General features: G+C 35.3%; 1 protein-coding gene across 1 annotated transcript; it reads left to right on the top strand.

Annotated features, from left to right (window-relative positions):
- Positions 1-15390: 15390 nt before the first annotated feature.
- Positions 15391-23409, top strand: LOC110662886 (AUGMIN subunit 6). The gene is made up of 13 exons (XM_021822034.2): positions 15391-15753; positions 15876-15932; positions 16084-16178; positions 16784-16934; positions 17869-17994; positions 18095-18251; positions 18697-18757; positions 18841-19129; positions 19919-20044; positions 20919-21080; positions 21161-21413; positions 21555-22031; positions 22780-23409. Exons 1-13 carry the CDS (start codon positions 15538-15540, stop codon positions 22818-22820), a joined length of 2211 nt encoding a protein of 736 aa, XP_021677726.2. The 5' UTR covers positions 15391-15537; the 3' UTR covers positions 22821-23409.
- Positions 23410-24163: the final 754 nt, after the last annotated feature.

The following is a 24163-nucleotide window of genomic DNA, read 5'->3' as shown; positions in this document are numbered from 1 at the left end:
GGAAATCAAACTCGATTTCGAAAATCTAAAAAATTTCAAATAATTTCCTAAAATTTAAATAAAATAAAAATATTAATATTACTCACAAAATAATAAATTTAAAATTTTGGGGTGTTACATTCTTCTCCCCTTATAGAAAATTCGTCCTCAAATTTTTACACAAGGCAGAATAAGGTACTGAATTATACATTGAATAGATAAGGGTACTTGCTACGCATGTCCCGCTCTGACTCCCATGTGCACTCTTCCACTAACTGGCTCTTCCACAAAACCTTAACCATAAGGATCTGTTTTGATTTTAACTGCCTCACTTTATAGTCCACTATGGCTACAGGTTGCTCCTCAAACATCAAGTTTTCTTTCGGCTATACTACATCCGGCTGTAACACATGAGAAGGATCATGAATGTATTTCCTGAGCATGGAGATATGGAATACAGGATGAACGTGGGAAAGGTTGGGTAGTAACTCTAACCGATAGGCAACTGCTCCAACTCTATCAGTAACCTCAAAAGGTCCAATATACCGAGGTGCCAACTTGCCCTTCTTTCCAAATCTCATGACTCCCTTCATCGGAGTAACCTTTAGGAATACGCAGTTGTTTATTGCAAACTCCACATCCCTCTGTCTGGGGTCTGCATAACTCTTTTGCCTACTGAAAGCTGTTTTTAATCATTCCCTGATTAAAGGAATTATCTCTGAAGTGTACTGCACTAGGTCTACATTATACACCTTTGCTTCTCCCATTTCTGTCTAACACAGAGGAGACCTACACTTTCTTCCATATAGTGCCTCATAGGGTGCCATCCCTATGCTGGAATGGTAACTGTTGTTGTAGGCAAACTCCACCAAAGGTAGTTGATCATCCATTGACCTCCAAAATCCAAAACACTCATGCAAAGCATGTCTTCCAGTGTTTGGATTGTCCTTTCAGACTATCCGTCCATCTGAGGGTGGAAAGCGATACTAAAGTTCAACTGTGTGCCAAATGCCTCCTGCAACTTTCTCCAAAACTGAGAAGTGAACTGGGACCCTCGATCATATATTATGGAAGCCGGAATTTCATGCAATCTGACTATTTCTTGAATATAGAGTCGAGCGTACTATGCAACAGAATATGTGATCTTCACAGGCAAGAAATGAGCTAATTTAGTTAGGCGGTCTACAATTACTCATATCGAATCATATCCTCACGTGATATGAGGCAACCCAGTCACAAAATCCATAGTAATCATTTCCCACTTTCATTCTGGGATAGGGAGCTCTTGCAGCTTCCCTGACTGTCTCTGGTGTTCAAACTTCACCTTCTGACAAGTCAAGCACTTGGACAAAAAGTCTGCTATGTCTCTCTTCATGCCATTTCACCAATAGCTATCTTTCACATCATGGTATATCTTGGTGGAGCCTGGGTGGACATTGTACAGTGTATGGTGTGCCTCTTGCATGATTTCATTTCTGAGATTGTCCACATTGGGCACACATATCCTAGAACCTTGCACTAGGAAGCCATCATTGGCAAATCCAAACTCACCACCTTCACCTTGCTGTACTCTTTCTATGATCTTCATCAATTGTTGGTCTTTGTGCTGGGAAACTCTAACTCTGTCTTGCAAGTCTGATCTCACTGAAAAAAGAGCCAGCAATACCCCCTCATCTAAAAGATCTAGGATTAGACCTTGATCCATCAACTCATGTACTTCCTGAATCAACGGTCTCTTATCCGCTAATATGTGCACCAAGCTACCAGAAGATTTTCTGCTCAAAGCATCTGCTACTACATTGGCCTTCCCAGGGTGGTACTGGATGGTGCAATCATAGCCCTTCAGAAGCTCCATCCATCTCCTCTGTCTCAAGTTTAAATCTTTCTGTTGGAAGATATACTTCAAACTCTTGTGGTCGGTGTATATCTCGCACACTTCACCATACAGGTAGTGTTTCCAGATTTTTAGTGCAATGACTACAGTCGCCATTTCCAAATTATGAGTGGGGTAGTTCTGCTCATGCCTCTTCAGCTGCCTTAAAGCATAAGCCACTACTTTTCCATTATGCATCAAAACACACCCTAAGCCAACCCTGGAGGCGTCACAGTACACGGTGTATTCTTCACCACTCATAGGTAGTGTCAACACAGGGGCAGTGGTTAGACACTCCTTAAGCTTCTGGAAACTCTCCTCCCATTCTTCTGTCCAAATGAATGGAACATTCTTCTGAGTTAACTTAGTGAGGGGAGCTGCTATCCAGGAAAAATCCTGCACAAAACGCCTATAGTAGCCAACTAGGCCTAGAAAACTTCGCACCTCAGTGATTGTTGTAGGCCTAAGCCAATCAGTCACATCCTCAATTTTCTTGGGATCCACTTGAATGCCTTCACTAGAAACCACGTGTCCCAAGAATAAGATGCTTTCTAGCCAAAATTCACATTTTGAAAATTTGGCATATAGCTGGTGCTCCCTCAAAGTCTGCAACACCATCCTTAAGTGCCACACGTGTTCTTGCTCGGTCCGAGAGTATACCAAAATGTCATCTATGAACACGATGACAAAACGGTCCAAGAATGGCCTGAACACCCTGTTCATCAGGTCCATGAAGGCTGCTGGTGTATTAGTGAGTCCAAAAGACATCACCAAGAACTCATAATGACCATATCTTGTCCTAAATGCTGTTTTGGATGCATCCTCATTCCTGATTCTCAATTGATGGTAGCTTGATCGCAGGTCTATCTTGGAAAAGAATCTAGCTCCTTGGAGCTGATCAAACAGATCATCGATCCGAGGAAGTGGGTACTTGTTCTTCACTGTCACCCTGTTCAGCTGTCTATAATCAATATACAACCTCAAGGACCCATCTTTCTTTCTCACGAATAGAACAAGAGCACCCCAGGGTGAAGTGCTCGGACGTATGAAACCCTTGTCCAAAAGCTCTTGTAATTGCTCCTTTAACTCTTTCAATTCTGCTGGTGCCATCCTGTAAGGCGTCATTGATATAGGGTTTGTACCCGGCACAACATCAATGCAAAACTCTATTTCCCTTCCTGGTGGCAATCCTGGAAGCTCCTCAGGGAAGACATCCATGAATTCTCTGATAACAGGAACATTTTCCATATTGACACCTTCCACAGATGTATCTCTCACCAATGCCAAATACCCTTGACATCCACACCTCAATATTTTTCTCACACTAATTGCTGACACCAAATTATATGGAACCACGCTCCTATCACCATCAAATCTAAACTCTTCCATACCAGGTATGTGGAAATACACCTTTTTGTTCCTGCAGTCTAAAGTGGCATAATGAGTTGCTAACCAATCCATCCCCAAAATTACATTGAAATCTATTACTGGTAGAGGAACCAAGTCTACTGAGAAGATCTTTCCATCTACTACTACTGGACTACCCAAAAAAACCATGTCTACATCTATGTTGTCACTAAGCGGGGTAGCCACAGACAAAGGGTATTCTAAAGTTGTAGGGTTCTTACCCAATCTCATGGTAAACACTGGGGAGATAAATGAGTGCGTAGCACCCGAATCTATTAAAACATGAGTCTCATAGGAATAGACCAGAATAATACCTGCCACAACTGCATTGGAAGCCTGAGCATCCTGGTGGGTTAGGGTGAAAATCCAAGCTTGACCCCTACCCTGGGTGGCAAAACCCTGATACTGACTTCTACCTCTTGATCTGCCTCCAAATCCACGTCCCCCTTATCCTCAGCCCTGTTGGCCACTAAACTGACTGCCTGCCATGCTGGAAGCACTAAGATATAACTGACGAGGAACATTCGCAACAGAACCTTGTGACCCCATTTGTGGCTCGCTGAACACGGGGCATTCCCTAGCAAAGTGACCTGATTGGCCACACCTGAAACATACTCCTGAACCCATCAGACAAGGTCCTGAATGTCCCCTTCCACACTGTGCACAAGGTGCCAAGGGTGATCCTGAACCAGACCCAGAACTGCTGTATCCCGAACTGTGACCACTGCTAGATCCGTACCCTGATCTGAATCCTCGAGATTTGTGTCTAAAACCACTCCTCTTATTCCTGCTTCTTCCTCTGTAATTAGTTTGGCTACCACTATCCGTAGTACCCATGTGGGGAACACCTGAAGAACCCTCTGCTCTATTTTTCTTTGCCCTTCCGCTGTCATCCACAGTATAGCTAATCTCAATCTGTCTGGCTCGATCAACTACCACATCAAAAGACTGATCAGACATCATAGCCAGGTTTGCATATCTCCTGTCAAGCCCCTTTAGGAATCTCTTCACCTTTATAGTTTTTGTAACTACTACTGTAGGGGCATACCTGCTCAGTTCCAGAAATTCTGTAGCATATTTATCTACAGACCTGCCATTCTGTCTTAAGGCCTCAAAGGCCCACTGCTTTTGATTTCTGAAACTTTATGGTACAAACCAGTTGATGAACAGTTCCACAAACTGAGTCCACGACAAACCCTCCATCCGAGGTAATATGTAGTCATTCATCCATTGTCTAGGCATCGGTGCCATGACATGCTGTATACACTCTATAAGTCTTCTATCAGTCAACTGCAACTCTGTTCCTGCCTGTCTGGAGGAATCTAAAAACCGATATGCATCGTCTGACACATCATAAGTACCAGGCACCAACTTCTTAAAATTGATTATCTGTTTGCAAGGTTCCCATTTTGGTGCGGTGGACTGCTGCTGCTGTGGATGGTGGACCATATACTGTGCCATCATATCGATGGTTCTCTACAACCCAGCTAGAGTAGCTGCCATTGGGTCCATGGGACCCTATGCCATAAAAGATTGATCCTGAATCAGTGGCAACTGCTCTTCTACTTGAGCAGCTCTAGGCCTCCTACCCCGCCTCCTCGGGGCAGGCGCCTCATCCTGTGCTGACACCTCTTCAGGCATATCTGGTTCTGGTGTAGTGGCAGCTCTCCTGCTTCTATGCATTTTCCTGAAATTCAGCAGCATTAGCCCACAAAATTCAAAACAGCATGTTACACAGCTCTATAGACTCATATTTATACATAATTATATGAAGCAGAAACTAGAAGCAAAGATGACAATGCAAGACGAATGTGGACCTTATTTTCCGCATGTGACTCCTAGTAGACTCTTCCCAACACTTTAGACAATCCCTATGAATCTGGAGCCTAAGCTCTGATACCACATTTGTCACGACCCAACCTATGGGCCGGACCGGCACTAGGACCTGGGCCAGCCTAAAGCCTCCGAGGCTCGTAGTAAGTCTAACTATTCCTCAACCCAACTCTAAGGCCCATTGGGCTCAATTTCAAGAATTCAATCGGACAGAGTCCGGCCATAAAGTGGACCTTTCAACGGGGAGTTTTTGACTCACTCAACCTATAAACACAATATATAATCAATTGGGGAGCTCAGCTCACCCTCCACATTCTCAATGTCATAAAAATAAATGTGAGCTCAGCTCCCTCATCTAGTCCATCAAACATGTGTATAATAATATGTTTATAGGTCCAACATGATAATTATATTACATACCTAAATCAAATAAATACTTCTAACACATGCGGAAATTCTATGAGTTAATAAAATTACACAAACATTAATAAACAACCTGCGAAGGAGAAAAGCAGGTTAACCATAACAAAAATCTTTCTGTAGCCTGAAAAATAATAAACAGGAGTGAGTGTTCGACTCAGAGAGTAAAATATCAATTTTAACCATAATCTCTATAACTATCTAAAGCTAATGCACCCTGTAGAGTGAAATGCAATATCAGCAATATTTTCACATCATAACACTAAAAAGGTAATTTGGAGCACTCACACACCCGATAATGTCAAACAATACATATACAGGAGCTGATCTCCTATACAGCTCTCTTATTCCAACCTATGCCAGCAAAGAACTCAGCTCGGACTTCCACTTAATAAACCAAATCGGGGTCCCAGCGAAGAACTCAAGCCGTGTCTACCCCGAAGGACCGGGTCTTAGCGAAGATCTCAAGCCGTGTCTACCCGTCTTATCCATAGCCAATACTATACCATACGCATGCCAACGCATACACACTGCTCCAAATTATCACAACAACATCCATGGCACTTTAACAGTTGTGAATGCAATATAAAAGGTGCCTAGAGTTTAACTACATAGATATATACATATAAGTGATGCATGGGCATGCTTGAACATATAATAATATCGAAATTACAATTAAAATTAATATTTTACTCACAGACTTGACAGCAGTCATTGTGGCGGCTGGGCGGAGGAAGAAGGCTGTCCCAGCTCACCTGACAATTTTATTACAATCATTTAATAAATTTGACTCAATACAAACTAAGAAAAAGACCAAAGACGTCCTAAGTCGTGTTGAAAATCCGGTAGAGTCTCCTCTATACTTAGAATCTACCCAACCTGCAAATGGGTTTAAAACACACTTCTATATCGACCAACCATGCATCCACATCTCAATCACATTACACAGCCCCTCCTGGACCCATCCAAACAGTCATCAATCACATTATGTAAAATTACAGTTTAGTCCTTATAATTGACCCTTTTTGAAAAAACTATCCAAATAAACTCTAAAAATTCTAAAAATTTGCCCCGGGGTCCTTAGCAATATTACTAGGCTAATGCAAAAATAATCATAATTTTTTGAGCTACCACGAATATTTTATGAATTTTTAATCCCATTTAAGCACTAGAAAATTACGAAAAAGCAAGGATCGGGTTTACCTATGCCGATTCCGATCTCCGAAACACGCTCGGGGCATCTGACAACAGTGGGATAGCCAAAATCTCGATCCAATTCCAAAACTTTTTCGGTAGCCGGTCTGTCTGGCCTGAAATTCATAGATCCGGACAACTGTCGAATTTCCTCGAATTGAAGGTACCTACACGAAGCCCACAACACGGGGGTTAGTACATAAATTTTACGGAATTTTCTAAGCTCATTTAATGCTCGAAAAAATACTACGAAGTTTCGTGGGACTCACCGAAAAATGGTGTCGAAAAATTTCGAAATTTATATTCTCGCGAAGTTCTCGACGAGTGGAGTGCTCTGGTACTCTCGGTTTTCTCGTGGGGTTCACGGTTTGCGAGAAATCTAACTCAAAAGTCAAAATGGGCTAAAACTTCCCGGACAAAAATTGGACAAACCGCTTAATGGATTTTAGTGTTATTGGTGTCTATTGAAAACTATCGAGGTGTAGATGGTGTTTGACACAAGACCTGGCCCAATTGGTGGTCGGATCGACCGGATTTTAGCCGGGAAGATGAAATGGCGCCCACGCGTTTTCCGGCCGCCTTTTGCGTCGGCCGGCCGTGAGGAGGTGGTGGGGCGGCGCGCCGACAAGGTGGGGAGGCGACGGCGCGACTTGGGGGTGAGGGAGGAGAGAGAAAATGGGAGGGGAAGGGGAGAGGTCGAGCGCGCGAGGGAGAAGGAGGAAGAAAAAGAAAAGGGTCGATCCGATTCGATCGGTCTGATTCGGTCCGGTTAGATTCGGCCGGTTCGATTGAGGATACAAAATTTTAAATTTTGACTCTGCCTTAGGACCGAAAACGAGGCCCAAAAATTTCGAAAAAAATTCTAGAAAACTCAGAAAAATTCATAAACTCAAAATATATTTTTAGTTTTGCCACGTGGTCTTTAAATTAATTTTTAAAAATCATCAAAGTTTTATATTTTCGGGAAATCAAATCCGATTTCGAAAATCTAAAAAATTTCAAATAATTTTCTAAAATTTAAATAAAATAAAAATATTAATATTACTCACAAAATAATAAATGTAAAATTTTGAGATGTTACAGATCAGATCAAATACGTGTGAAAACCTGACCAACTACCATCTATAGGGGAACAGGACGTTATCCTTGAATGCAAGCTTGATATTTGAAAGCCTTTTCCAATTCAGCTACACCCACTCCATCATTTTACTTCCCCTAAATTATATATATTTATATAAAGATTATTGTATTAAATATTAATAGGAAATAATTAACTATTATTAACTTAATACAATTCCAAAATATAAAGGATTTTTTTGCTAACTTCCTTTTTCAATAAGTAATGGTATTATTAATAAATTATCGCGCGTGAATTTAAGAGTAAAGAAAACTTAATAAATAGATTAACAATTTTAAATAGATATTATAAAAATATTTATAAATTTTTTAAATATTTTTTAAATAATAATAATAATAATAATAAAATTATACTATTTTAAAATAGTGTTTATAGCAAAAATGAAGAGGCGCAACATTTCCTTTATTTTTAGCCCTTCAATGTCCAATAATTCTTCTACCATAAGCCATTTTAACGTAAAACAGTCCGTCCTTTAGAGCTCTCATAAAGAGGACATGTTAATTGGCTGGCCGGCTGGCTTTGGACATAATTATTGTTAAGGAAAAGCTACAATCTTTTTGATAAAAAAAATCCCAATTATTTTCCCAACTCGATTTACCTTACTATAAATTTGATTATTTTTTTTAATCTCATACTAACCTTTAATAATTCATCTCAATAACTTATTATTTATTAAAAAATAAAACAAAATTTGCTGTTGAAATCCACCTCAACCTTACTTTCCCGTGAAATGAGAACAAGTACAGCGACCCAGCTTCCTCAATCCGTCTTATTATTGCCATTCATGTCATACCAAAACACCAACAACGCAACTTTTATTATTTAAGTGATTTATTTATTGTATTACAATTTAAAATGCTCTAAAAACATAATATTTTTAATACTATAATAAACTAATATTATAGTTAAATTTATAAATTACATTTAATTTTATTTTTCAATTTAACTAAAAACAAATTATTTACAGAGAAGTTAAAATTTTGTAAATAAATAGTTTATTAATTAAAAAATTAAATTTTTGAGATTTTTTTTATCTTTTAATAAAAACTTTTTATTTCATAAACTTTAAATTTTTGTACTAAACTTTTTCCTATACTCCTTTTATCCTCTCTTAAAGTCCCAACTTTGGGATTATTTGGCGCCCAAGCAAAGCAAACAATGCAATAGTCAGTGCGATTTCAAGCATTCACTGGATATATTGTACCCCAACACTGACCAAACTACCCTTTTTTTTTTCTCCTTTTTACATGTTCATACCTAATTCTCATACCTAATTCTTATTATTGGAATAATTTTTATTTATATTTGATTTATTATAAATTTAAAAAATAATACATATGATGCAATTCACATATGAAACAGGTGATATCTACGTAATTTTTTTAATATATTCATAATTATAAATTGCTAAAAAGTTAAAAGAAAAATATGCATAAAGATTATTAAAAGAAAAATATAATATAACTAATTCAATGCCTGCATTATAAATATACTATAAATATATATTATATGTCATATATGATTAATTATATTAAAATTATATAATATATAAAGGGATTTTTTATTTGACTATTTACTTTTAATTTTTTGACTTAAAATATATTTTTAAATTTATAAGCTATTTAATTAAAGTAGTTAAGTATTGAGTAAAATTACATAAAATTAACTTTTAAATAATTTAAATATTTAGTTTAAAGATACTTAAAATCATCTTAATTTATTAAAATAATCAAAATAGATATATAATTAAATGTTTTAATTATTAAAATAAAATAATATTAATATTTTTAAAAATTATTAAAATAATATAATTTTGTATTTAATTAAAAAATAATTTTAAAATAAATAAAAAAATTATAGATAAGAGTATCTTATATGTGACTTTTAATTTATTTTAAATAGTATTTTAATTTATAAGTTAAATTAAATATTAATTTATTTATAATTTTTTATTTATAAATAATTTTAACTAATTTTAGTCAAATTAAATATCTAAAAAAATATATAAAAAAATATTATAAAATTGATTTTAACTTTAATTATTCGATTTGGTACAATTATTGATTCCTTTATTGATAAAAGATCAGAACTGTAGTAAAATAGTAAAACAAATTCAATCCAAACATCAGCCTAAGATTTCTAACTTTAGTGCACGCTTCTATCACGTGTAAAAATAAAATGCAGTAAAAATTTAAAATTATAAATAAATTCATAAAAATTTTATTAAAAAATAAAAATTAAATATACTAAAAAATAAAATTTAGAATATTATAAAAATAATATTTAAAATTAAGATTGAATTGTTGTTATAAACAAAATAATAAGATTTAAATTAACAAAATAATAATGGGATTAGATAGAAAAAGAGTATTGTAACAACAAAAAAAAATTTAAAAAAATAAAAAAGAAAGGGGAAAGGGGGATGGGACTTGGCGTGTGACAGTGGATTCCACTGTAATTGCTAGTTAAAAAAAAGCTTTCAAAATTTGAATGTTCGCTTCTAGCGATCTCGACTTCCGATTGGAGTGATTCCAGCGGCTATAGACTCCTAAGAGCGAGCCCTTTCAGATGAGACCAGCCTCGCAGGATTTGGTGGCCGTTTCCGGCGTTGACGAGGAGAGAGAGAAAATCGACCTTTTTTTTTTTACTTTCCGACGAGATTTCTGACGATCCGACCGTTGGATTGACGATCCGAGACTACCTATGGACTGAGGGAGAGGAGAGGAACATGATGGTATGATCAGATCTGGTAAATGTCGCCGGCGGCCGGCCACTGTGTGCGGTGGTTCTTGCGGTGACTCCGGTGAGCTTTGAGGATGATTCAACTTTCAGATGCTTTCTCATAAATTTTTAGAATTATTAAGACACAAATAAGCTTTAGGTAAGATTATTTTCATTATTTCTATGTCTGTAGAGCATAAATGCAATGTTCCTTAAACAGGAAAATTTTGAGAAAAATTATAAGAAAAATATATTATGAAAGTAAAATTATTTGGAGATATTCTATGGTGTTTGTTGAATTTTTGAGTGAATGTATAATATTTTTGAAAAATATAGATAAATTTTAGTTAGATTTTTAGTATATGGGCATATAAGATTATTTGAAATTAAGACATTTAAATTTTATATGATTTGTTGAAGCTTGAGGATGGAGGTTTAAATATGTGAATATTGAATTTGATCGAATTAAGAATATGTTAGCTGTTGGAAACTTATGAAATTGAGTAATATTCTTGAATAAAATATTCATGGATGATTAGAAAATTACAATTTATTTTGCAATAGCCTTATAATATTATTAAGGACAGCGGGGCAAAATTTTAAAATTTTTAAAGCTTATTTGAGTGAATTTTTACAAAATATCAATTATAGGGACTAAAACATAATTTTTAAAGTTTTGAGTATTGCTTGGTTTTGATGGCCCATGAAGGGCCATATAATGATGATGAGATATGAGTTGAATTTAGAAGTGTTATTTGAGCCTTTTTTACATGTTGAGTATGTCCCAGGTATAGGGGAAATTCTGCCGAATTTCTGGCATGAATTAGGCTGTCTGTTGCCTCTTTAGAGTTTTATTTTGACTTAGTACTAATAAATTTATAATTTAATTATTAGGTGATCGATGTCAGCTATTTTCTTCCATCCAGCAGTCGCAGTAGTCTTCGGTGTACTGTGAGTAAAATATTAATTTTAATTGTAATTTCGATATTATTATATGTTCAAGCATGCCCATGCATCACTTATAAATATGTATTTATGTAGTTAAACACTAGGCATATTTTATGTTGCATTCATAATTATTAAAGTGCCATGGATGTTATTGTGGTAATTTAGAGTAGTGTGCGTGAGTTGGCGTGCGTTTGGTATGGTATTAGCTATGGACAGGACGGGTAGACACGGTCTGCGATCTTCGCTGAGACCCGGTCCTTCGGGGTAGACACGGCTTGAGTTCTTCGCTGGGACCCCGATTTGGTTTATTAAGCGAAAGTCAAGCTTGAGTTCTTCGCTGGCACAGGTTGGATTAAGAGGGCTGTATAGGGGGATCAACTCCCATATATGTATTGTTTGACCTTATCGGGTGTGTCCAGATTATCTTTTTGCTATTATGATGTGAAAATATTGACGTTGTTGCATTTCACTCCACAGGGTGCATTAGTTTTAGATAGCTATAGAGATTATGGTTACAATTGATATTTTACTCTCTAACGCTCACTCCTGTTCACCATATTTTTCCAAGCTATTGGAGGAGACCTTTTTCAGAATAACCTGTTTCTTTCCTCACAGGTTATGAAAAGATTACTTAATTGTATTATTATTCTCCAAATTTGTAATTTAGGACTTTACATGTGTTAGTAGTAGCATTAAGCCTGTTAGTGACTGCATGAATTTAAGTTTTTGTATTAACAAATGAAATTTTTTTTATGAGTTTTAAATAGTTGTAAATGAGGTAACAGGGTTGAGCTAGGCTCCCTTAATTTTAGTTTCTGATAATTACTGGATTAAGTTGGCTCAAACTACAATTATAACAGTTTAATTTAAATTATTTTATATGTATATTTGGCCTAAATTGTGGGCCTAGTCATGGGTTAAGAATAGTTAGGCTTACTACGGGCCTCAGGAGCTTTAAGCTGGCCCAGGTCCTAGTGCCGGTCCAGCACATAAGTTGGGTCGTGACAAGTATCATAAAAAATGTAAAAAAAAAAAAAACCCATACCAGTTTTCTATAATTCCAAAAGACTTGAAATAAAAATTATTGATTAATTGCTTATTTAAAAAATGAAAGAGGCATGTCTGTGTTTGTTGCCCAATTCCAAAGATTTTATTATTATTATTTTTAAATCAATTATGTAGGTAGCTAATTGCCACGATTGAAATTTGAGGGACTAAATTCCATTTTCAGCCTCAATTACAATTCTTCTGGGGCCAAATGGAATATTAAATCTTTTAGTTTTTATAATCCTAATAAATTTTTTCTATATATTTTTGTTTAAACCCTTGCTCCTATATATATATATTAATAATTAAAAAAAATGACAAAAAGAAATACATCTAACATTACACAATATTAATCAATAATTATTAATTATTTTTTAATACAATTAATTCTGATTAGAGATTAAATTCCATAAGACTAAACAATTAAAAAAAATGCAAAATATGAATCTTTTTTATTATGTAAGATCAAGCATATGCTATATTTTCTGTCTCAAGTTGATATACATGTAAGGTATATATTTATTTTTTTAGTATAATTAGGTTTGATGAAAACTCAAACTCGAAATTTCACAGCTATAAATATTATTATAGCATTACTTAGTTAAAATTTATTAGTATAATATATATTTATTTTTAATTACATATAAATAAAATATAAAATTATGGAAATAGATATTCAACTTCCCTAAAAAGGAAACATAAAAGTATAAATCAATTGTAGTAAACAATTTCTTTTTAATTCATTTATGCATAAACTTCCCTCTTTAAAGCACAATTGTTCACTTATTGTTATTCTCACCGGTATCATGCAAGACAAATCCGTAAGGGCCATCTTCAATTTTCCTCTCACCTCACCAGAGATCGAATCAAATCACTGTGTACATGCCATCCATAATATCATAAATAAAATATATTTCAAAAGGGCCATCTTCAGTTAGTATCTCACCTCATGTATCATATCAATATCAATGTGCACATGCCATGGTATCCAAAATTCAGTAATGTTACAATCAATCAGTTCTCCAAGCTTTGCAAAATCTTATTCACAATGCTTCAATCCACATAAATAGGGTTACATTTTCAACCATTCAAATTTTTGCAAGCAATCAACAATAACCCATCAAACAAAATCTCCATCAAGCAAAACCATAATAATACAAATAAAATCCATCAACAACATAAACAATCAAACAATTAACAAAATAGACCAAAAAAAAAAAAGATTCAATAGACAGTGTCTGGAGACATAGAGTATAATCAACAAAGTAATTAACCATCAACAATCTCATATTTTCAAAACCAAGCATGCAACCAAAGTACCAACTCAAATAAGTAGCTATGGAGTAACGATATGAATGAGCCTCGTCCATATGAATCATGGGTGAAGTCGAAGCATCTGAACAATGTATCATGTGGGTCTCTGAGGAAAAGCCAATGCATGTTCGTCTTCCGGTCATCAAGCCAAGAGATTGTCTTCTAGCCGACAGGATGAGTGAAGGTTTGTGAAGGGACATTGAGGAATTGTGAATAAGATCAATGAGGACAGAGAATAGGATTTGTGCATGTGGGTCTTCAAACAAGAAGAAGAACTCTGGATGTGATGGAAAAATAAAGAAGAAAAGGGGGAAGAAACTTTGAATTGTGATGGAAAAATAGAAGAGGGGAAGAAGCTTTAGCTGTGATGGAAAAATAAAGAAGAAAATGGGAATAAATTTTTCAGTTGTGATGAAAAAATGGAATTTGGTTTTATGTATTACATAAATAGATGTGTAAAAAATGGTGTGTTTTAAAGAATTGTAGTATAGAGTTTGAAGAAGAAGAATCGATTTTGAATAATTTACAATAACATCATTTTAAATATACATTCAATAAACAAATTTTTTTAAAGTTATAAATTTAAACACTGTTTTAATATTATAATTAACATACACATTTACCGTCATTAAAATTGTTACAGTAAAAGATAATTATAAATAATATTACATTAAACATTATTGAGCATACACTTATAAAGTTTGCGCCATATTATTTTAATTTAAAATTTATTATAAAGTATATAATTAGATTATAATTTATAATTTAAAGATATTTTTAAAAATAATTTATTCTAAATTATCTCTTTTTTTATATCAACAATTAAATAAAACATCATTAAAAATATAAAAAGATAGTGATAGAGTAGACTCCGACGCATTGAATTACCATCCCAAGTCATAAGATAATGACACCTAAACGATTAGAATTTGGCCTGTTTTCGGCAACAGCGTAATCCGGGCCCACGTTATGTCTGAAACAATTTTTTGGAAGATTTTTATTTATTTTTTATTTTTTAAAATATAATTATTAAAAAAAAACCCTCTTTTCAAATGATAATTAATAATTTTTTTTATAATCAACGTTATATTATAACATTGTCAACAATTAAAATTAATAATTATTTAAAAATATCAATCATATTACTATAAAATAAATAATATATATATATAAATTTTAAATATATTTTATAGTAATTCTAAATTAAAAAATTATTTTTTTTTATTTTAAACAAATATATATATTTATATTTTTTATTATATTTTTAATAATTTCTAATTAATATATTTTAGAAAAATGCTTTTTAATGTTAAACATACCTTAGAAGCGTCTTTCTTCTCTTCTCCTCTCTCATTTCAAATTCGCAGAAACGTGATTCCCATTACGGGGCTTTATCCTTCCGGACCCAATTTCAAAAGTAAGACTCCAAACAATGCCCCACAAGTTTCTTAAAATAAAAAATTGCCCCAATTCGCTGGCAATTACTCGGGTCCATCACGTAATTAAGAAGCTCCCCAGGGACCTCCATTTTTGAGAAAATTTAAATCGAAGTAAAGAAATCGCAAAAAAAAAAAAAAAGAAATCAGAAGAGGCAAAGCAGACAGGACAGAGAGGGGAGGAGCAGAAGGAGAAACCTATAGAGAGAGCAGAGGACGAAATTTAGATGACGATGGACAGAGAGAAGGAGAGAGAGATAGAGCTAGAAAGCGCAATGTACACCAATTGCTTGCTTTTAGGTCTGGATCCGAACATTATCGGACTCGGAGCGTCCAACGGCTCTCCTAGGGTCGGGCTATTCCGCCACTCCAACCCTAAATTGGGCGAGCAGCTCCTCTATTTCATCCTCTCCTCCCTTCGTGGCCCCGTTCAATCAGCCAAAGTATGCATTTTCCTCCTTTCAAGCCTGCATATGTACAGGAATTTCTGTTTTAATTTTATGCGTTTTTGTTTGGTACTAGTGTTTGTTCGTTTCGTTGTGTTGCTAATGCTGCGATCTCTCAGGATTTCGATAAGGTGTGGCCGATTTTCGATTCTGCACAGTCGCGTGATTTTCGTAAGGTGAGGTTACGGTTTTACGTGAAGAGTTCTATTCGATTGAATTTTGTTTATGTTGGTTCTGAGAATTTTAATTTGGTTTTTTTGTGTTTTGATTCGATTTAGATTTCGTTTTGTATTGGAATTGAATTGGAAGTTTTTTTTTGGTGGTTAGGTTGTCCAAGGGATTATCAGTGAGCTCGAATCTCAAGGGGCACTTCCAAGGAGCAATTCGAGGGTTTCATCGCTTGCTACTTGCTGTGGACCAAGGTGGGTTCTTGTGATATCTGTTGTTGTCTTCTATGTCTGTAAGTGAATTTGCATTTGGTTGCGACGATAGTGCATATAAATGCAAATGCAGATATGAATGTTACTCTTCATGCTTGTTCAGCATATCTTATTCTTCTAAGTAGAGGTTTTAGTTCTCATAGTGCAAGATGGGAAGTTAAGGATTATTAAAAAGTTTTTCTGTCTTGGACAAGGCGAACCAGAGTAGGAGTCGGGTAATTTTGGCTTCAGGGAAACAAAGAGCCAAACCAATGTGTAGAAAATTGCCTTTATCTATGAATTCATGAGAATGCTATGACCTATGAGGAATTATTTTCTGCGTATAGCCCAACTGACCATGTAAACTATTGTTTCTCAATGAAAAGCAGTAACAAAAGTCATGGTTAACATGTACACTGTGTATCTAGACTGCTTGGGTTTTGCATGTGGGTGAAAAAACTTGAGAAATTTGTGTGCATAGAAGTCATGAAATTTGAACTTAGATGCTGATTGTTGTGAATTTTTTAACATGTTTAATTAGTTAATAATTATGCATTCTAGCAAAGTCAATTTTTTATTTATGTAATGAACTTCCAATGTTACTGCAGATTTGTTGAGCTTTTATGGCAACTTTCTTTGCATGCTCTGCGGGAGGTTCATAGACGGACATTTCCTTCTGATGTAGCTTCCAACCCACTGCCTGCTTCCCTAACTGATGTAGCCTTTCAGCATGCAGCTACACTGCTTCCTGTAACGAAGGTAATAAAAATTATGTGATTTGTTTACCTTGTGTTAAAAAGAGAAAAGCATCACAAATCAATTTTAGTCAATGGCATGGGATGTTCAAGGTTGTGATATTGAAATTGTTTAAATTTACAAATAAAGTAATTTTGAGCTCTAATATGGGCATGATCTAAAAAGACCCAAAAAAGGACTAACATCTCAAATTTCCAAGTTCTAGTTTTTCTCCATTGAAGTGCTAGACTTCTTATTATGTGCCTTTTTGAATACAAATCGGAAGATGAGTGTGTTTTTCTGTGGCATTATATCTGTTTGGTGTGCAAATTACCTGTTGTAGAAGTTGTTATCCTTTTTGACTTCTTGGTGCTGCTACTTTGTGCATTTTTCTGTGTACAACCATCATAGTTATTAAAGGCTCAAGGCGCATTAAGGCGCTAAGGAATCCTGGAGCCTAGGCGCAAGGCGCAAGGCTCAGGTGCGCGCCTGAGCGAGGTGAGGCGCAAAAGTAAAAAATTTAAAAAGTTCATAAAAATCAAATAAATGTGATGCTTTTCTTTTTTTTCCTTTGGCATATATATTGAATTAGGTTTGCTGGTTTGAGTTTAAGTGGTTGTCCTTTTTGCTAATGAAAGTGCTCAGTAAAGATAAAAATAAAAAAGCATGCCTTTCTAGAACCTTGTGCCTGGAACAAAGGTGCACAACTAGGCGCATAAGGCGCTAGAGTTCGAGCCTGGTGAGCCTTGAGCCAGGCACGCCTTTAATAATTATGACAACCATGGGCTGGACAATGTTTAGGAAAATAGTTTGACTGTTTATTGTGGTCTTTCAGCTTAATTCCCTTTTATTAACAAAATTACTTTCACTGAATCTATATGTTTCCCTTTAATGGTAATTTCTTGAAGTTTTTGCTTGAATTTCAGTAGCAGTGATTTGAAACTCCTATCTTAAACAGGCTAGAATAGCACTTGAAAGAAGGAGGTTTCTTCAAAATGCAGAAACAGCTGTGCAGAGGCAGGCAATGTGGTCCAATTTGGCTCATGAAATGACTGCAGAGTTTCGTGGTCTTTGTGCTGAAGAGGTAAAGGGGAAATTCCTTGACATTCTTGCGAAAGTTTCAGCTGATAGCAACTGAGTTTTTTTTTTCTTCACTTTTTTTCTGTGCAAAACTTGGATGTTAGGCTTATTTGCAGCAAGAACTTGAAAAACTTCATGATTTGAGGAACAAAGTGAAGTTGGAAGGAGAAATGTGGGATGATCTTGTATCAAGTTCGAGTCAAAATGCTCACTTAGTCTCAAAGGCTACTCGCTTGTGGGAGTCTATATTAGCACGTAAAAGTAAGTTGAAAAACATTATAGTTTCCTTTTCTCCTTTCCTACAAAATTTTAACTACATTAGTATTTGTTTGGCATTATGGTTGAATTTTTTTTAAAGACAACCTTTTATATGTTGCGAAATGCAGTTTAAAAACTTTACTTTAGCTTTTTGGAGATTTTACAACAAAACCACAACGAAACCATGTCAAATCTATCTTAAATCAAATCAGAGGATATATAATTTGGGAATTCTTTATCACGAGGCTAGGGAGAGAAAATCGGGATCCTAATATAGGCATAAGAGACAAAATGATAGTTATCCTTCCTAAGATATTATATTGGCTTAAATTGATTTTAACTGAATTTTTTTTACAAAAAAATTTTGCATTCTAATTGAATTATGCTAATTCTGTTTTATTCCAATTACGTCATTGAATATGCCTGAATATATGTTCTCCTTTTATAGGTCAGCATGAAGTTCTTGCTTCGGGCCCAATTGAGGACCTAATAGCTCATCGGGAGCATAGGTAATTACTGTTAGATATCATTTTAAATGCTTGAGATGCTAATTATCCATTTAAAATCTTCATGCATATTATTCTCTTTACAGATACCGCATCTCTGGATCATCATTGCTTTCGGCTATGGATCAGAGTTCTCAAGTTCCTCTTTCTGATACACATTTAAATGACAAAGAACAAAGTGACGGGTCTAATCTAAATGTAAATAGGGAAAAGCTGAAGAACAATTTAGATTCATCCCATCTACAAGTAAATGACGACACACATTCTTGGGTTGATGATAGAGGCGGTAGAGTCCATCCCTCTGTTGATGTAGCAGAAATTATTAGGCGTTGGACACATGCATTGCAGCGAATTCACAAACAGTCGCTTCATCTGGTATGGTTTCTCTTTTTTTTTTTTTCCCCCAGTGTGTGTGGTCATAAGCTTTGTTATTTAAATTGGTAATTCACTTATCTGTAAAAGTTTACTTTTTCTGCATGCCATTGCATGTCCTCCATGACATATGTGCTGTGGCTTTGTTTCCCTGTGAAAATATAAATCATGAATTTGGTGTGTATTTTGGAATTCATTTCTTTAAAATTATACTTTAATTGATATTTGTGCTATGGTGAGTTTGAGTTGATAGGTGAAGTAAATATCCTTGTTGTGAATTTGTGATGCAGTGCAATATATATATTGAAGTGAACTAGTTACTTCCAGTAAAATTTTTTTGCAGTACTAATTTCTTATCTTGAACTCAGATTGAGGTATTTTAATTTATAATAATGTGGTTGACATGCACTAATTTTTATAGAAAATTGAAGGTAAATATTGCATTCTATTTAGGAAGATTTCATTCAAAAGCATTTCTACCTTTTTACCTCCTTTGCATCGTGAGACAGGCTCTTTGATGTTTGTGTGAATGCAATCTTTTGTTGATCCTCATAGAGCATGGGATGCCCATTTGGTGATTCACTAGCACAAAGTTTATCTTGTTACTCATTAACGTTAACAGAATTAATACTTTTCCCATTAAAAGTTGGATTACCAGATTTGTGTAGAAAAAGGGCAGGGTAACGAACTGCATAAGTTATGTGTTTAAGAATGATTGAATATTATTGGAATTTGCTAACATTGATTATTTAATGAAGTGCTATTGCCTATTGAGCAACATTTGTTTTCCAGGCCAAAGCTAATGATGGAGAAGGTCCAGATTTGTTGCGAAGTGCACACGATGGTGGTACAAGTGGTCATGCTGAGTCTTTAGCTGCAACTCTTGCAGAACATCAGCAACACCTGGCTAGTTTTCAGGTAATGGGATATTCTGTTTACATAAGTGATGAGTTTCCTGTAAAAACCTGAAGAACACCAACTTGAAGTTGAATGGTTTCAGTTATTTTTTTCCACTGGATGTTGTGCTAAAACATTTGAAAATATTTGACATTTGAACAGATATATTCTCTATCTTGTTTTCCTGTTATTTGTGTCATAACATGATAGTTAATTACTCATTCTTTGAGCTTCTGCCCTTGCATTCATGAAGCAAGGATATCACACCATGATTACTGCTCAAAATGTGAGGGGACTTCATGTTAGTTGCATGTTGATTTGTCACTAAGATATTGTTATAGATTTTAAATTTTAGAACCTTATATATTATGATTGCTGATTCTCTGTGGTCATTATAGTAAAGAATTTCAAAGTTCTACTGCTATATCTAGCAACAGTAAAATTCTTGCTTTTTCTGTAGTCACCATTTGGAGCTAAAAATTTATTGAACTACTGTAGTTTGTTTTTGATTGTGTGTTTCCTTTTGAGTTCCTATATTTAGTAAGTAGGATTTAGGAACTGAGAGAAGGCCTTTCCTTGCATTTTGCAAGAATTGTGTTCATTTTAAGGGTTGATATAAATGGTTAAGGTATTGTGTTAGGCAAATATTTTGAGTGCATTCTGGTAATTTCTGTTGAGCAACTGGCAACACATTTTTGTTCATGAGATAGGTGAAGGATATTTTCTTGCCAATCACTTGATATCTGTTGTAATAATTTGGTTTTAGGTTATGGTTCTAAATTGCGCTTGAAGTGCAGCTGTGACACCTGCATTAATGTTCTGTAGATCACCATGGTTTCTTATTTGCCTGATGGCATGTTGAGGAATTATCCCATTTAAATACTTTTCTGTACAGGTGCTTATAAATCAACTCAAGGAAGTTGCTCCAGCAATACAAAAGTCAATAGCTGAGTGTACAGAGAAGGTAAATAATATATCCTCCAGCCTTCCACCCATGCCCAAGCATCGTGGCCGAGCAACATCACCTACACAGGCTCAGAGCAGTGGAAGGACCCTGGTAATTGTTTGGCAGACGATTGTTTCGGCCAAACTAGTGAATTCCTTCTATGGAACTGATTTTTATTTTGGAATTATTAGGAAAGTAGCTCAGATGATGTTGCTGAGGTGACCTCAAAAATGTCCGCTGTTCATCTTGACAAGGTGTCTGCTAGTCCCCCTGCTTTAAAACTGCCACAGTTATTCAGTTTGACCCCAAATTCTTCAGGAAAAGGTGGAAACATGCAAAAGAGACAAACTGTAGCTCCCCAAATCAACCAGATGGAAAATATGTCTGAAAGGAACTCTCTGGACCAGCCTTTGTCAAATAGTCGATTAGATAATACACCACAAGGTTTGATGCAGCTTTTTGCCACTTACTTCATAGCCTTCTGCAATCTGCATGCATCTGTGCTTGTGGGATTTTTCTGTTACTAAAAAATTGTCTTATAAGAGCTTCAGGAGGAGATTGACTCTTAATTCTTTGTGTTTGTAGATAGTGATAATTCTTATGTTCAAAACTTAAAAAGATCTGTAAGAGAAGCAGCGCTTTCTACCCGACAATCCTTGAATTCAGAATCATCTCGAGACAGTCACACTGATGAAATTTCTGAGCACTTCTTTTTACCTCTATCAGCAACTAGATTTTCTTCCCTGGACCTAGAAAACAAAGTAGCTTCAAGGAGGAGTGAAAGATTGCTTACATCTCAAAAGGACACTGCTTTGCTTGAGAATCATGCTCCTGGTGGTCAAGTTGGGAATTACAATGATATACCAGACATTTTAAATGATTTGGATTCTATTACTGATTACAACCATGTAAATGGCTTTCTTTCGGCTGCTGGCTCAAATGGTGCAATGTCTGGTGGGCACAGGCCTTTTTATGATATTGAGGAATCACATGATCAGGTCTTCTCACCTCCTTTGCTAATGGACACATCCCTATTAACAGATTCATATGAAGATTTACTTGGTATGTTGCTATACTGCAAGTCATGCTTCTGTATGTATAGTTCATTATCTGTTTAAGATCTTATTACTGTCAAATGTATTTGTATTTTGTGTGCAATTTGCATTGATATTTTTAGAGCTTCAAACATAAAATTCTTTTTGTTCTAAGCTAGCATGCTTGATGTCTTTTGCATTGGCACGTCAGGTTATTCACACCATAGATCAATTATGTTTAGATTTTCTTTAATATTATTGCATTTCAAAATCTACAGAAACTTGGATGGTTAATTTGTGATCCCTCACTTTCTCTTGCGCCTGCCCGTGGGTGCGTGTGAATGAACTGGTTTGGTTAGTTTGTCTGAAGACCTACCATATACATCCCAGGATAACTTGTTGGGTCCAACCTTGAAATTCTTGGCAAAGTTAATAAAAGAGGTTGATGTAGAAATCTGAGGATCTGTACTAAAATAGATTCTCTCCCATTGTTTACTCGGCTGCTCTCTCTCCCTCTCTCTCTCTCTCTCTGTCCCTTCCCACCCTCCCCCCCAAACACACAACTCCCCCCCCCACAAAAAAAAAAAAAAAGAAAGAAATTGAATTTGCACAGCCTTCATGAGTTATACTGATGGGTAAGAGTATATTTATTTATTTATTAAAACCTTTTGTTTTTTGTTGTGTTGCTATTGTTTCTTTTCTTTTCTCTATTTTCCCCAATACCCTTTTCTCAATAACGACTTTGTCACAGATAAATTTCTTTAATTTTCTTGCAGCTCCACTGTCAGAAACTGAAACTGCCTTAATGGAACATTGAAAGTGGTGTTTAGGCACTGTTGTTCTCAGTCTTGAGGAGGTGATTGGTCATTGTGATAATTTTTTTTTCATTCATTGGAATTTCTCCATGCCGCTAATTTGGTGCAAGGGTGGTGCTTTTATGCGTTCCTCCTTCCTCTTCTATACCTTTCTGACCTCATTTTTGGCACAGTCGATTTCCTACTGTTTGAGGTAAAATCTGGACCAATTCAGTGCTGTCATTCATGCTGGACAACACCTAGAACTCAAGTTGGCCATTTCATTTGAGAACTTTTTTAAGGATCTTGTAGGCTTCAATCCAAGCAAATCAGATTATTGTGCTAATTCTTTTGGTAGGTTTGTTTATGGGGAAATTGTTCCTATATCTGGTGCTTGAAGATTAAAATATGAGAATCTTGTGCATTCCATTCTTAATATGATGGATTTGAGGCCTTTAGTCTGCACTCCATTGTATGGCTGCAGGTAACTGTCAAGATTTATTGTTGATCAACTAATCCTTGTGTATTTGATAGATGTGTATAACAAGGGAGTTGATTGTGTATTTAGGTAATTGATCAAAAACAACAGATTAACATTTGCTTTTTTTATTATTTTATATTTTCTATAAGAATAATTTCTTTTTTTTTTTTTTTTTTTTAAATCCCTCAATGATCCAATCATGTAGGAGGAGTAAGAGAATCCATATAGCCAACCCCAATAAATTTTTGGGATAAAGACTTAGTTGATTTGTAGTGGAGTTTAAATCCCTCAATGATCCAATCATGTAGGAGGAATGGAGGATGTGAGCTGTTAAATTTGAATTTGTGCCTTGATGTGATCTTTGCATTTGTTGATTTTTTTTATTCTTTGGACTTGTGAGTTGCCATTGATGGGAAGGTCACCTCATGATGCCAAACTGTCGTATTACTCATTCACATATGCAGATATGTTCTGCACTGAGTGCATCTGAATTCAGTTTGGGGCATGTTAAGTGGTTTTGGAGTATGGATCTGTAAAGATTGTACTTTTTTCTTTTTTTGCAATTTCTAATACATTTGAAGCATCTACCATTGAAGTTGGTAAGAAAATGTGTTTACCTTCATTGATGTAAGGTCTTCTATTTTTATGTATTGGACGCCTGGGTCTGATGAGTTGAATTAATTCTCATAGGCTCGTTTAGGTGATAGTTGTTGAAATCTTCAATTCATGGTCATAGAGCTTCATGGGTCTTGTTTTTGACAAGTGATAAGGTCACTTTCACTAATTGCAGGGTGTTCATAATTTACCATTCTTTAGAGCTTGACATATCCCAGGTTAGTGGCCCTGAGAGGTGCTGGTTGTGGTCTGGCATTTCATTTGTCAAAT

Source organism: Hevea brasiliensis, chromosome 18, assembly GCF_030052815.1.
Source record: "Hevea brasiliensis isolate MT/VB/25A 57/8 chromosome 18, ASM3005281v1, whole genome shotgun sequence".
Lineage (NCBI taxonomy): Eukaryota > Viridiplantae > Streptophyta > Magnoliopsida > Malpighiales > Euphorbiaceae > Hevea > Hevea brasiliensis.
Note: the sequence above shows the minus strand (reverse complement) of the source record. Positions and strands in the feature narration are given on the sequence as shown.

Bases quoted from the DNA above. Each gene is read 5' to 3' on its own strand.
- LOC110662886 (XM_021822034.2), top strand. From the start codon at position 15,538: ATGACGATGGACAGAGAGAAGGAGAGAGAGATAGAGCTAGAAAGCGCA. The intron at 16,179-16,783 runs GTGGGTTCTTGT...ATGTTACTGCAG, and splicing joins GCTACTTGCTGTGGACCAAG to ATTTGTTGAGCTTTTATGGC. The intron at 21,414-21,554 runs GTTTGATGCAGC...TTGTGTTTGTAG, and splicing joins ATTAGATAATACACCACAAG to ATAGTGATAATTCTTATGTT.